This window comes from Pteropus vampyrus, unplaced genomic scaffold (assembly GCF_000151845.1).
Source record: "Pteropus vampyrus isolate Shadow unplaced genomic scaffold, Pvam_2.0 Scaffold17, whole genome shotgun sequence".
Lineage (NCBI taxonomy): Eukaryota > Metazoa > Chordata > Mammalia > Chiroptera > Pteropodidae > Pteropus > Pteropus vampyrus.
Genome location: NW_011888798.1, coordinates 2649770 through 2665616, shown reverse-complemented (window position 1 = coordinate 2665616; position 15847 = coordinate 2649770). Strand labels below are relative to the sequence as shown.

The 15847-nt window shown below is 35.6% G+C and overlaps 1 protein-coding gene across 1 annotated transcript in view; it reads left to right on the top strand.

Moving 5' to 3' along the window:
* The window catches only part of ARHGAP15 (Rho GTPase activating protein 15), a 592609-nt gene that overhangs the window by 366789 nt on the left and 209973 nt on the right, over window positions 1-15847 (top strand). Inside the window, exon 11 of the mRNA XM_011354472.2 lies at window positions 9253-9351. Coding sequence (XP_011352774.1) covers window positions 9253-9351 — 99 coding nt within the window. The remainder of the gene's footprint in view (window positions 1-9252; window positions 9352-15847) is intronic.

Below are 15847 nucleotides of genomic sequence, written 5' to 3'. Positions count from 1 at the left end.
AATTTTGAATGGTAGAGACTGCTGGAATCCTGAAAAAAGAAAGAGAAAAAATGGACAATCCTGGGGGAAAACTCTGCCATTCAATTTGGGCTGCAGCTGCTCTGTCTCTGAAACTCATTTTTGGGCTTCTCTTGTCAAAGGATGCTAACCCTGCAGCCAGCTATTCAACTTCCATTGGAAGCTGCAGACCACAGGCTATCCTTGTTTGGGGAGATATTCTCCATGGAGTCTAAGCAAATCTCCTCCAGGCCAATCTTTCTAGAGTAGACAGTACCATTATCCACCAGGGACTTTAAAATCTGTTAGATTAAATGAGATACAAAAATATGAATAAACATGTGGGGGGAACTATACACAGAAGTATATATATTTAGAATTTCTATCTATTTATATCCCAACTACTTAAAAGTTAAAATAGTTAAGCTTTTTCCCTATACTTCCCTCTTATTAGAAAAAAAAAATCAAGATAATGAGAGAGATTTACTTACTATGTGTATCAGATATTCATCAGAATCACCCTAATTTTTGATATTTGTGTACCAAAAAGCAGTAGCTGATAGGTTTAATCAAAGACCCAAGGCATTGTAAGATAATATGGTACCTTCTGCAGCATTTTAGATAGATTAAATTCAATAGTGTTTTAGCATTAGGTGTATTTTTCTGCATATTAATTCAAGGACATAAACTATAGTACTTACTTAAATCACCCATTTCTCCAAAAATTCTCTGGAAAGTTGTGGTAAAGTTGTATGATGGGTGCTATATGATATTTTAAAGGAGAAGAAAAGGTGGTGAGGATGGAAGTGTGTGTGTGTGTGTGAGCATTGAGGAGATATAAAAGATAAGAGTAGAAACAGGATTCCTTGATAAACAGTCTGAAAGTTTTGGTCTGGGAACTTATTCTCTAAAGGAAAAATAAATATCACTTATAGTTTAAAATCAAAGGATGAAGTCGGTTAAATTGCTGAAATTACCCATGTTAAGAATACTTTTGCCCTCTAGTATCCACTGTCCCTTCTTTAAAGCAACCTAATGGGAAATAATCTACCCCTGTGTGTGGCATTCTGGAGGGAGAAAATTTCCAACTGAATGCTACTTGCTATGGAGGCTATGGGGCTATGTTTTTTCTTATTCCTAACCATTTTTTAACATAATCTCAACTAACTGATCATCCTCTATTGGAACTTCAAATCTTAAGTAATGGAGAAATAGAAATCATTATGTCAGTGCTAGTAGCGGAGGTGACATGAAAATTACATCCTGAGCCTACTCTCAAATTACAAGACAGTTGCTATATTTCCTGCTTCTTATTTCATGGATCTCCTAAGCACCTTGGATTTTAAACATCTCAAGACTGGTCCTCCAGCCCTCAGTAATTTCTTTGAGTAATTAATAAATTACTTTGAGTTCCCAGTAAATTCTTTCAATTCCTCCCAATCCCACAATATCATTCAAATAAATTTTTCTTTGCTTTAGATAGTCACAGTATTTTCTTTATATATATATATATATATATATATATATATATATATATATATATATATCTCATGACCAAAATAATAGTCTAGAGTGTGTATGTGTGTGTGTGTGTTTCTGAGCAGTTCAGTTTTCTGATACTGATTTCTGTTCCCCTCCATATTCTTTATGTATGTGTAGTTTTAGGTGCTTTGTTTTTCCTTTTTAAAATTTACTAGAGTGGCTGCAATGGCCCTCTGTCCTGAAAGCAGAATAACATCATTTTGAAAAGCATGTGGAGACTGTCTCCCTGGGTAAATGATGATAACACCGTCACATTATTTGAACATTTAACTGCCTTTATTGAGTAGTTTTCCTCGTAGTTTTGATTCATTTGGAATCTATCTGACAAAGATCCCATTACTGGGTGTTCTTTCCATAATTTGTCAAAAATATATAGCAGAGATGAGGGAGAAAGAAGCTAATTTGTAATCTGGGAGACTTAACCTGGTTATGCTGATGAACTAACTAAATCGGTCAAAAGTTTGAGAGCTTAAAGATTAAAAACCACCATTTCCTAGTTAAACTCTAATTCATTATGTAAACAACATGATTTATAAGTGCAGTCATGTGGAAGGTCTATTTGTTTTTCTCACCAAAAGATGCTTTCAACGAAAAATTGCAGAAAATGGATTTTCTCCAACCAATGTGTTGTCTGCCACCCCTGGTATAAGCGCTAAAGCAGTAGAATGAAGATATAATGATCACACTAGCCAAGGCCATAGGCATTTGCAGAGCATTCCAAAAATATTGGCACCCCTAGCAAGAGGTGTTTTCTAAATACAAAAAGTTGTTAAGAAAGGAAAAAAAGATTACCAGTGAGCCCACAGATGGGAATATAGGTGGGGAGTCGGGAGCTCAGGGTTCTGGGACTGCTCCCTTTTTTAGAATACCATAAGGAAGGGGAATGCAGAAATAATCCTTAATGTGGTGCCAGGACAATAGGCATGGAAGTTTAGGGGGTAAAAGCTCATTAATGCTTGCCAAAAAAGCAGAATACCTTCTCTCTCCCTTCCCCTTTCCTTACACTATTTTAAGACAGACTGTTCTGTGGTTCAAACACATTCCTATAATTTAATGGTCCTCCTTGGTTTATTAAACGCTTGACTGTATCAGATTTGTGGATGGATGGCAAGCCTACAACAGCCCTTAAATTTGACAGTGGCATTTTAGCTAAATCTCTATTATTTACTTTCTTTGAATTGCACTTTTCTCTGCAAAGTCATTTCATGTGTATCATCTCCTCTGAGTTATATAATTCACCATTTTATGTTGAAGGTAATGTTGTAGTCAAGATTCCTTCCATTGTAATTGACAGAAACTTGTCCAAACTTCAAAAGTCAGAATGGAATTTATTGGACTACTTAATTGAAAAGTCCAAGGGACAAGGACAGCTTCAGGCATGACTGGATCTAGGGGCACAAAAAACTATCAAATTTTTATCTCCTCTATTTCTTAGTTCTGTTTTCCACTCTGTTGGGTTAATTTTCCAGTATGTCTTCCCAGAAAGTGGCAGTATAACTTATGGAAGCTCAGACTCACATCCTCATAGTTTACCACCTACTTAAGAGAGAAAGTCCCTTTCCCAGTAGCATTAGACAAAGCCTTGAGATTTATTAGACCAGATCCACTTGGACCATGTATTCATGTATGAACCAACTACTCTGGCCAGGGAGATGAAATACATGTTCATCTTTGGAGCTAGAGGTGGCAGGGTCAGCACTACTCAAAATGAATGCTGCAAATTGAAAAAGGTGTCACCCCCAAAGGAAAATCAGGGCACTCTTATCAGAAGGTAGAAGAATAGTTACGGGACCAGCAACACCAAAAGACGTCCACCATGCTCTTCTTAACCAGTGCCTTCTGTAACAGTGGGTCTCACTGAGCTATTTTGCCAAGTCTGGCTCTTTCTATTGTCATTATAAACCTTATCTTGAAACCTCTGGACATTGCTATGTCCATGTTCTAGTCAAGTTTATTTGGTTGGATTAAACAGAAATTTACTGTAATTTCTAATGTATCTCATGGCAAGGATATATGGTACCTGGAGTTAGGCATCAAAAAGTGTGGAGATGAGTGTATGCTTAATTCACCTCTCTCTGCAAATTAATTTCTGTGCTCACTACCCATTGCACCTGGCCATCTCTCCACATGGCTGCTCCTGGCCCCCAAAGTCTAAGACCTGGCAGCCTTACATTTCAAATCTCACTAGTTAACTACCTCAGCCTGAAGTATCCCAATGCTAAATTTTTTTTGTAGGGAGATGTGTGCCGGCCCAGCTTGGGCCACATGACAGCTTTTGCTTTAATCAGGGTCATCTGGAGGGTTAACGTGTCCTTAGACTCCAGAGCCATTTCCTCTTGGGTGAGTGTAGCCAGTTTAAAGAGAGCATAGAAACTGAGAAGAAATTCTTCTGGCTTTTCTAGTACCTGGTGAAAGCAAACATCTCTCTTCTATCTAATGAAGTTCAGTATATCTAGACTCTCTTCACACCAGGGTGTTATTGGTAAACAGGACGGACAGTTTTTCCCTGTGAGGGATTGCCTGCACTTGCCTGGACCCCCCAGTAAGTGGCAGTAATGCACCTCCCCCATCTCCTGCATTATAACAACCGAAAATAGCCAGTAGTATTGCACTTCACCCCTCAGAGCACTATGGCACTCAAAAATATCCTGCAATTGAAATTCTCTCCCATTCACCCCAACTCAAAATCCTTCCCTAAGTCCATCCTTTCTTTATAATTAATCCCCACCATGAAATTTCTTAAAAAGGAGTTTCTTTACTATCTCTTCCTTACCTCTTCAGATCTTGACCACAAACATCTGCTTTGCAGTTTCATTCTTCTACTAAAGCCATTTTCTTTATGGTCACCAGTATCCTCTGAATTGCCAAAATCCAACAGAAAACTTTTCACCTTTATCTCCCATCACCATTCTGCTGCATCTGAAATGCTTATCTTAACTTCTAAATATCAGTCTCACTAATCTCCAGACCCTCTGGTTTCTGCATCTGGCTCTCTTTCGGCCAAGCAAGAAACTTGAAAGACCTTTTTGCCCAATGGGTAGGCTCACCTGCATTCAGTAAACAAAATTCCATGAATCACCTCTTTTCTCCATGTTCTTAGTTTACATACTTCCCCGCCCCCCCAGAGACTAATGCTTTTTAGCTATAGACAAATGATTCGATGTCTTTATGCCTTACTTTCCTTTCCTATTAAATCAGGATATTGATAATACCTACCACAAAAGGATTGAGGATTAGTGTAAAAAGTAAATAAGTTAGAATGTATTAAGTACTTTGAACCTTGCCTAGCTTAGTGTAAGGGCACAATAAATCTTCACTATTATTATTACACACCCTTGTAATTATACTAATCACATTATATTGTGTTTGTGAGAGATGTTCTTTCTCCCTAGACTATAGGAGATCATGCTTCATGCATCTTTGTGTTTTGAGGCTGGAGCACAACGTCTGGCTTATAGTGGGCATGTAATAGATAGTTACTGAGTGAATTAATCTTTGCATTCTTTACAACACACAGCATATATTAGGTGCTCACGAAATATTCACTGACTCGAATTTGATAGAATCAGATTGATCTGGAGAGAATGCAGAATAAGTGCCATTAGACTAGGTAAGGCATGATAGTTTAAATTTTAAGGTGAGAGCAGTTTCCTTTGAGATTCTTCCTATAGCTGAATCTAAACTAATGCATAATTCACATTCTTAGCAAATCTAGAATTATTTTTTTCTCTATTTGCTCCCCAGTTTCAGTTTCCACGTTCTGTCAACTCTCTTTGTTTCTATTCTCAAAATGTAACTTAAATCACCAAAAACCCAGACACCTGTTATCATTTTTGTCAGTAAGCTATTGCTGCATAACAAACGCAAAATCTCTGTGGCATACAACAAAAAGCATTTCTCATATGTCTGTGGGTCAGATAGTTTAGGACAGGCTTAACTGAACAGCTCTGCTTTAAGCTTAGATCTGACTGGCCTTGTCTCCTCATTGAGGGTTGGTTTCAGTTCTGTGCCATATGTATTCTGAAGCCCAGACTGAAGAAGAAGCAGCTACCCGAGGAAGCTCTTGTCCTGGCCACAGCAGAGAAGGAAGCAGGCTAGTAGAAATCTGTAAGTGTCTTAAAACCTGTCTGGAACGGACACATTGTCATTTCTACTCATACTACATTGTCTAAAGCAAGTTATACGGCCAAGCCTAACATCAATGAAGTGGGGGAAATAAATGTTGCTCACTCTAGTGAGTTTTACCATGCAGTCACCTGCAAAGGAGGTAAATGTGTAAATCTAATTAAGAGAAGATGAGAAGAATTGTGAACAATGATTAAATATACCATACTTCTATCCTGATTCTGGTCTTCAGAATGTCTTTCCCAGGCAATCACATTAGTCTCCTTGTGTCCAATCTTGCACATGATTTGTGTCCCCATTTGGTTATGAACCTTTTGGTTGCAGGTGATAGAATACACAGTTAAACATGGCTTATATTATCTTATATGACAAGAAGTCTAGAGAAAGTGTTTTAGAATTAGATTGAAAGTTAAACAATTTCATTGAAGTCTCATTTTGTAGGTTTTTTAAAATTGTGTTATCTTTTGTTTGTGTACTTATTGCCTAATGGTGACAAGATTGCTCCACTAGCTCCAAAAATCACATGATTGCACAATGATGTTCAAAGTAGGAAGAAAAAGAAAAGTGCTTCTTCATATACCCCTTTCCCTTTATCATAGAAAAAAATCTCTTCTCTGATAGCTTCCAAAGTCCCTTCCCCTGACCAGAATTATCTGATCACTCAAAGCTGTAAAAGAAGCAGAAGTCAATAGAAAACATTTCAGGTTCTGTCTTATGAATGGACTCTAAAAACAAGAAGTTGGGAGGAAAATAGTATATACATAAGAAATCAGTGGTATCTGCACACTTTCAAACAATTTAACTTACCTGACTTAATATTTAAGACTCTTCATCACACAGTCTTTATCTCCTTTTAAAGCTTAATACATTAAGATTTCTCTAAATAAGAGTGAATATTTCTCTCAGCTCACGACATTCTTCTTATCATTCTTCACATTACTGATGTGTTTGTTTACCTCTCCTTTATTTTCCCCACATGCCCTTTTGTCCCTTCTCTTAACTCTCCACTTAACTCTCCACTTTAAGTCTTACTTATTCTTGAAAATTCAGTTCTTCTCCGGGAAGTCTTCCATGGGCACATAAGGCTTTCCGACGCCCCAGTTACAGGATTTTTCATGATGAAGTGTTTCTACATGCTTATTTACGTGCTGCCCTACTAGAAAATCAACTCTTAGAACATAGGGAATTGTCTTAGTTATTATATTAGCAGTGCCTTTTAGCTCCCGACACAGAGCAGTCACTCGGGATTTTCTTTTGTGAATAACTGAATGAATGAGAGTAACTGCTCTAGAATTATTCCATCTCATTCTTTCTGTATCTACTCATTAAAAAAAAAAAAAAAAAAACCAACAACTTTCTCCAGATTTTAACATTCAGATTTTAACATTCACTTCATTCAGGAATCTGTTTTTTTAATGACTCTCATCTCAGAAACTTCTCCCATTTTCCATCACACACAAACCACATCTGCACTAAATGTCAGAAAGACCTATGCTATAGGACACTTTTCTTAGCATTTAGTACCTTTTATGACATGTTATATTCCATTTCGAATATTATTTGACTACTTCTGTTAGCCCTTACAAGATTATAAACTTGTTGATTTCTTTTTTACCATCTAAAATGCCTACCTCATTGCTATAAAGATAAGTGATACTCAATAAATATTTGTGAAATTGATTTGAATTATGATTTTCATTAAAGGATTTTATACTTTAGAGCAATTCTTCATGAATATAAATCTAGCCAATTTAAATTATTTGATTTAAAGTTCTGGGTTATTTTTCTTAATATTTATGTCATTTTTCTTTATAGTGGTGGCTCACTGTTTTTGAACATATCTTTGATACTTGACAAGTATTCAGAGCAAATATCCATGATTATTTACCACTTTTCTACACTATGTTGATGTTATCGAGCTTTTCTTTTTTCTGTTCCTTGGACGAAAATATACATATCCATACTAGATTACGTTATTATTAGTGTTTTAACCTTAATTGTTTCTCTTCCTGCTGGATTGTCTTCGATTCAAGCCATCATTTTCTTTTTTCTAAGAAATGGATGAAAATCATGACTTCCTTGAAGTCTCACAACACTCTACTTTGATGACCCCTTTGTAAGATATATTATTTATCGTTCTGTTGTGCTGCATTTTGTATTTTTCTTTTCACTTATGCTACAAATATTTTTTTAAATTCATTGAAAACCTCCACTGATGATTCAGATGATGCCTTGCAGTGAATGATTCCATAAATGTTAGTTGAACTTTTAGTATATGCCAAACATTGTCTAGTTACTGGGTAGTAAAAGAAATAAGGTAACCTACATGTCTTTTTATAGATAAGTTGATAAAGAAGTTATGGTACATATATACAATGGAATATTTCTCAGCCATAAAAAATTAAATTTTACCATTTGCGACGACATGGATGGACCTAGAGGGTATTATGCTGAGTGAAATAAGTCAGACAGAGAAAGATAAATACCATATGATTTCACTTATATGTGGAATCTAAGAAACAAAAGAAACAAACTAAATGAAAACAGACTCAGAGATACAGAGAACAAACTGGTGATTGCCAGAGGAGAAGGGTTGGGGGCTGGGTGGAAAAAGTAAAAGAATGAAGAAGTACAAATAAAACAAATAAAAATACACAATGCAAGGTAGCATAAATCATGTTCTAAAAAAGAGGGCTAAGCTAGGATTTCACAGTGTGTTTTCTCGGAAACATTGGTCTAGAGAGATGCCCTTTGAAATAAAAGGATCTTACTCAAATAAGTGCGGGAAGTATTGCATACTCCAGCCCCTTGTGGAGATTCCCAGGGCACATTGGCATATCACAAGCTCAAAAATAAATACACAAGAGAGAAACCTATTTAACTTTTTAAACCCAATGTTGCTAAACCATTTTGATCACCAGCGCTTTTTCCTTTATCACCTACTAACATCATGAGGAACTAGTATTCCAAAGATACTATGTTGCAGGAGACACAAAGGTGAGGTGGGAAGGATAGAGTTGTGGATAAATTCAATCTGAGCTGAGTCCTAAAGGAAAGGGGACACTTAGGTTAGAGAAGAGGAAGAGCGTTTAAGGCAGGAGAAATGTTAAGAAATTCACCTCGACATTAAGTCTCCTGGAACTTACCTCGTCAAATATCACTGAGCCACAGAATAAATCTTTTACATATACTGACAAAATCATAATTTTGATGATCTTTAATAAATTTCTCCTAAAACACTTGACATTAATTCATTGATATTTTGCAGAAGTTTTCTTAATTCTTTATTATTATTTTTACAGACAACAAAGTTAAGCTTAAAGAGACTATAATTTACTCAGTCACTCCTGTCTAATCGATGGCAGAGTGTTAATTTTCTTTCTCTGGGGCTGGAGTCCTGGTCTATAAAGGAAGAAGTTATAATCTTTGTATGTCTGTAATAAACACTTTCGAATTAAAGCAAAAAAAAAAAAAATGATTCCTATGCAAGATGCAGATTTCATCATGCAGTGGATATGGAAACAGAATCAAATTAAAGAACAACGCAAGCTTGGATTTTAATGAAGCTCATCTTTGTTTCTTTTGCAGATCAAATTTTTGGCTCTCATCTGCACACAGTGTGTGAACGTGAAAATTCCACAGTTCCGCGGTTCGTAAAGCAATGCATTGAAGCTGTCGAAAAAAGAGGTGAGTAACTGAATATGCAGCAATTTCTCCCCATTACTGCACCCTCTACACAACCAATGCTGAAGTTAACAGCGCCACTCGATTTGTCTGGGAAGCCATGCAGTTAAAATTTGACTTTTGTTAATCAGTTAAGAGGATCAAGTTTCTTATTAACTTTAGTTTGTTTTTACAATAGGGACATCAGTAATTCCCACTAATGTTCTTTTTATTTTTTTTAATATTTTGCTTGTCTGACATGTTGTTGATTCAATTGCAAACTTCTTGTTTTCAAGCCAGTGATAAAACATTCATAAAATATCAGCACTCACAGTGTTAGAACCCTCCTAACATTCATACTGGTAGATGTGCCAGAACAATTTTTGGTAAGCCACCAATGTTACCCAAGTGAAGCAAATAGCATCTCTACTTGCAAACAGTGATATTCCATCTTCCATGTGTTTCTGTTCAGTGAGAATACAGCTAACTGGCTTTCCTGGAACAATTAACAGATACACCTCCAGTGTTAAGATGACCTCTGATCCTTACATTTCAACATTCTGTTTTTCATCTGAAATTATTTCATCTTACTGAAGAGAACAAAACAAAACCCAATTGAATCATCATCTGTATGCTAGTCTATCTGTGGGATATTTTTCCTTCACACTATGACTTCATTCATTCAAGGTCATTTTCCTGGAAGATACAGTAGATGCACAATCTCAAAAAATGTATTGTATAAAAATATGAAGCTTCATCACCATCTGTTACAAGTTTACAACATATCCCAGGATCTAGGGGGATATATATCATGTAAAAGATAGAAGAGTTTTCAGAAAAAGAATTGGTGAATCTATTCCCATTTTCAGCTCTCAATCTCTTAAAACAATAGAACCCAAGGGGAAAAAAATCTTTACCAAGTTATCTGCTAGGGAAAGGCTATTTTAATTCTCTCAGTGTTACCTGGCTTTATTATAGTAGCATAATAAAAATGGTCTGCAATTTCCAACTCCTGGAAATTCATACTTTAATTATATTGTAAGGACAGCATTGGGATCCTATTATTCCCATATCAGTAGGGAATGAGAATAACAAGAAGGGAATGAGTGGGTAGGGAAAGTGGATAAAGAGACTGGCTTTAGGGAAAAGCATATCAACACACCGGAGAGAAAAGCTGAGAGTTCAGAGAGAGAGAAAATAGAAAACAGTAAAAGCAGAATGAACGTGAGGAGAGGTATCTGTGAGGAATGGAGTCAATTGGAGTTTAGAGAGAAATGTGTTTTTATTGCATGTTGCAATTTTATTTAATTTTATAAGTACATATTTGAGGAATAAATACTATTTAATAAGTACTTAACGCCAAAGTAGATCACTGAAAATGTTATAATGTTATTATTGCCAATAGCTAAATTATCATTTTCAGGAAATCTTCAGTCACTTATAAATACTCAGTACTGACGATGCGAGCACTGTTATATTAGAGCAAAAATGCAAATAGGACTTTGGGGGAAGCCGTACATGATAAGATGTATGCACATATGAAAAAGGGCTCTGTACCTCTCTATCCATGCACATACCCCAGGCAAGATGAAAATCCCGCTAGATACAGCCTTGTGGTATGCAGATACCATAATATTATAAAGTGGAAATTGTCTATAAATAGAAACTGCATCTTTTGTTCATGGCATTTTGTTGGAGATTTTTTTAAAAATAAGATAATGTTTTTGCTGACAGGAGCAATCATATGTGGCATTATATTTCATTGTCCTAATGTTTGATCTTGAATGAATTTGTAGGTCCAGTACTAAACAGAAACTAATAACACATATGATTATTAAAATAAGTTCTAAGCATTTTAATGAAACTTAAAGACCATAGATCCATACAGAAACTGATAATTCAAAGCATTTTGGCAGTGTCAGTTTCAAGGAACTCTACAGAAATGTTCAATAAAAATTCAGAGGCACAAGATGAATCTCTCATGTCATTACAAGATTTACAAGTGTGTACTTTTGATTATATTTTTCTATGATCTTTTTTTTAGATTAATATTCTTACATTTATATGCCAATTCTATTTACTCAAAGTGCTGTTTTTACTAAATTCTGGCATATAGCACCTTAGGACAGAAATAATTTATGTGAATCTAAGTCCAATGTTTATGCAGGCTTCTGATGACATTTTATGCTGGGATTGGTATTAGGAAGTAGCATAGAAAGGTGCCAAGTCTCTCGGCACGGCTGGGACCAAGCATATCTAGAGCTCTCTTTCTAATGGCCAGATCCTCTTCCAGCCAAGATACTCAACTGCAGAGTCATGGGAAATGCTTATAGACCAGTTATGGGAAAGGCACATTTAATGAAATCTGTGTGTTTGCTCTCACAGTCTTAGGGAACTAGCCTCAATACTCGCTACAGCAGCACATTGGCTGTTATTAAAAAAAGACTTGTTTCCTTTCTCTCTCTTTTTTTTTATCCTTAAGATTCCCTGCCTTAAAAAGAAATCATCTATAAACTGTAGCTGTATTTTTTAAAATGCTTCTTACATGCTTGATTTCAAACAAACCAATATCAGGAAGGCAGATCTCACAATTTATTCATTCATTCATCTAATCTTCCATTCATTCATTCATTCAGTTAGTTTCTTGCACTTGGCAAAATCAAACTGCTCATGCTCCTATAGTCTCCTCGGGGAAATTCTACCCACTGCTTGGCACAAGATGCAACTAGTGTAAGGTGGTATCGGTTACATTTTAAATTTTGCATCTCTTGGACATGCCTAGAGTAAAATCTATTAATGAGTCGAATGTAAACCGATTTAGTGAATAACTTGTTTAGTATTCCTTATCTTTATTTGGTTTTCTTCATTCCTCTAAATCACCAGAGCATTCTTGCTCACCAACTGTTATAACTGGATTAAAGTCACTTTTGTGGTTTCTGACACTATCTGCTCAGCCTAAAAAATAGACACAAACCTAGGAAGACAAACTGTAAAGGAGCATGTTGGTCTTCAAAGCTCTTTCAAGTAAATTTTCTCTTGCCTTGCCTTTACACTTGCAGACCGTGTATACGAGATATGTAAGTTGCTGATTTATGTTTCTTATTCCAAAGCAATTTCTGCGAAAATATCGAATTGTTGTTCAGTTAATGCTCAATACATATGGGAAACTGACCAAAAGCATGAGATCATCGTACCTTTGTTTGTTTGTTTCTTTGTTTGTTTGTTGTTTTGAGGTCTGGGGGAACAAGCATGTAGAGGGAGATATTGTGACATACAGGTAGTAGGTAGCTATAAACAGTGAAAACTCCATTTTTCACTGTTTTTTAAATACTTTGTGTAGTTTATGATGACCTTGAAAATTGCTTACTTAAGTATAGGGTCCCTGTGTCTCTTAGAGACAAAGGTCTAGGAGATGTGAACTAAATTATATAGTCTAAACTGGTGTTATTAGTATTAAGACCTTAATCTTTAGTTCTTTTTTATCTAAGCAGGTAAGATTGACTACTCTTTGTGAAGGTCTTTTTTTTAGAAAGAGCCATTCCCAGTGTAAGCACTCAATAAATATTGGTTGAATGAAGTAACAGCCACTAAGTTTTTGTTGCATTTGTGCACAGAGTAGCTATTTAGTACCTTTATGTGTCATTCTCTATAACACCAGCTGAAAATATAGAGAAGATATACATTAAACAAACACACACACACACACACACACACACACACACAGAGCACAAACCATGATAAGCACTATGAAAGAAAAGAACAGATACTAAAAAGAATAACTACTACAATTTTTTTTAAAAAGTAAGGAAGTTCACTTAAAAATGACATAACCAAGAGTCGGGGGAAATGGGGAGATGTTGGCCAAAGGGCGTAAAGTTACAGATATGTAAGATGAATAAGTCTAGATGTCTAATGTACAGGTGACATGATGGTTAGAGTTAATACTGTATGAAATACGGGAAATATGCTAAGAAAGTAGTCTTCAGGTGCTCTCATCACACACACAAAAAGTTGGTAGCTATGTGAAGAGATGACATGTTAATTACCTTGACTATAAGAATCATCAAATCATCTTGTCATATACCTTAACTACATACAATTTTTACTTTAAAATATTTTAAATGACATAAGAAACAGTAGACAATAAATGCATATTTGTCTGGTTTTTGCCTCTTTTTAAGACCAGGAGAAGTTTACTTTGGACTACTTCCCAGGTTATTTTCTCAGCACATTGTGGCAATGCAACATAAGGAGTCACTTGGTGTGAGATACCCAAAAAGACATCCCTTAAATGGCAAACCAATCCTTTTTCTACCCAACAAGGCCATTGCAATAGACTTCTTTTACATAATAATAGAGTTAACTTAATGAATGCACATATTATTACCTTAAATGTATTTTTATGCATCTAATATATTTTTGTTTGTAAGGGAATAGGACTGGTTTTTAAAAAATCATTTCTTAATTTCTCATCCTTTTAAATATGGTTTAACAACTCATTCTTCCTTCATGATTCTCAGTTGCCCCCAAAACTATTTAACAACATTAAAATGATACCTAGAGATCTATTGCACAACAGTGTGAATATACTTAACACTTCTGAACTATACACTTAAAAATGGTTGAGACAGTATATTATTGCATCATTTTTAATTACAATTAAAAATAAATGATACCAAGTTTTCCAAATTTGATGATTCTAGCTATATAAGCTACTTTGCAGAATGCCTCAGCAGATGCTAATCAACAAGTTTGTCCTCTTTTTCTTTTTCCTGGAACACAAAATACTATGACAAGAACGATATACAAACTTACATATTTGACTTGGTGCCTAAAAGCCACCCTGGGATCCATAACCTTGCTTAAAGATTTAAGAAAGACCTTTAGTCTACTTCTGAGAAGGTCCTTAGCCTCAAAAACTTTATCTCTCAACTTGACTTCTTAGCAGCTGTTATATTTTTTTGCTGTCGTTTGTTTGACAGGATCCAGTTATAGGTTCCGATGTCTGTTTAAAGAAACAAGGAGGCTGTTGGCTTTAAAATTCCCTCATTGCTTGTATGATCAGCATTTTCCCAGGCTTTTCTACATAGTTTGCCAAGCAAAGGGACTGACCTTTTGTAGCAAACACTTTTTCATTTCAAAATGCTCACTTTGATTTTTGTCCCATTTTATGCTCATTCCAAACTGTTTACAACCCACTAAAAATGACTGTGAATTATATGTTTGTGTAATGGATTCCTTTTGTGGTCGGAGTGGAATGTTTACTTTGAACAATTAGTTATCTTTGGGTAGATTATAGCGACTTGGAAAAAGAATGGCTAAAATTATTATTATACCTTAACTGTTTGTTTTTGGTAATCCCTCTGCTGTTACATGAAGTTTGAGAGAATGTCATATTAACCTGCCCCATGACATTGTAAGTTAAATCTATTTCTCTGTGTGAATATTTATTTGGAAATATTTGTTCGTACTGTAAGAGAGGGTGGTTATTCACTACTTAGGAATATGCTTATCTGACTCATAAAAATTCAGAATATGGAATCTACATAAATATGTAGATATTTACTATATATATATATGTTACATTTATATAACAGGTAAGGCATGCATATGTATACATTATTACATCAATAACAGGCATGATTGTGGTTGAGCTATTATGCCAAGAGATACCAAGCATTATATTTGTTAATATAATTTTCCTCATACTCAGTTCGGTGCACCAGTCTGCCTCCTGAGATCTTACCAAGTGTTCACTTGCAAAAGTTAAACTTTACACAATCTTTTCCCACTGCCTGAGAATCCAGGCCCCTAAAGTGCAGATCGTATTGCCTTCACCAGACAAGCTCTGCTCTCAGTTCTGCTAATTTTGTATCGTTCATTCTTTCCCACTTTGGGATAATCTATTATAGTTGGATCCAGGCACGCACTAAAGGCTGATACTTCCATGAAGAATGTGCAATTTGTACTGTTTAGTTTGTGACGAGATTCTTGAAAACTTTTATGATTCTATCTTGTTCCAGAGAGACTTCTGCTTGCTTGTTTTATAAGCAGCGAGTGGGAAAGAAAAGTAACAAAAACAAAACAAACTGATAAAAATTACATGCTCAAAAAAAAAATCAAGAGTTCAAGATAAGCACTTTTTCTTTTTCTCCAGAGAGTATTTGTGGACTGAACAAAAATGTTTCTGAGGACGCTGACCTGTATGTTGCTATTTTTTTTTAAGTGCTTGCTTTTCATGCCTAAAGCTAGGGATCCACAGGCATTTACAAGAGAGATGATCCTCAAAGAAGCTCCATGAAAGTTTGTAGCGAATTTTCCTTAGTTTTTAATTCTGAGTTAAAATTAAGTCCAATTTAGTGTTTTGATGTTTTGTGTTTTGTTTTGTTGGGCTGTTTTAATGCAACCCCAATGACAGTCACCTTCCTGACAGTTATCAGAATATGTTGTGCTGGATCCAAGCTGGAGATGGCTCATTGGGGTAGTCACGCCGGGGCCTCTGTGTCTGTAAGGAAGCCAC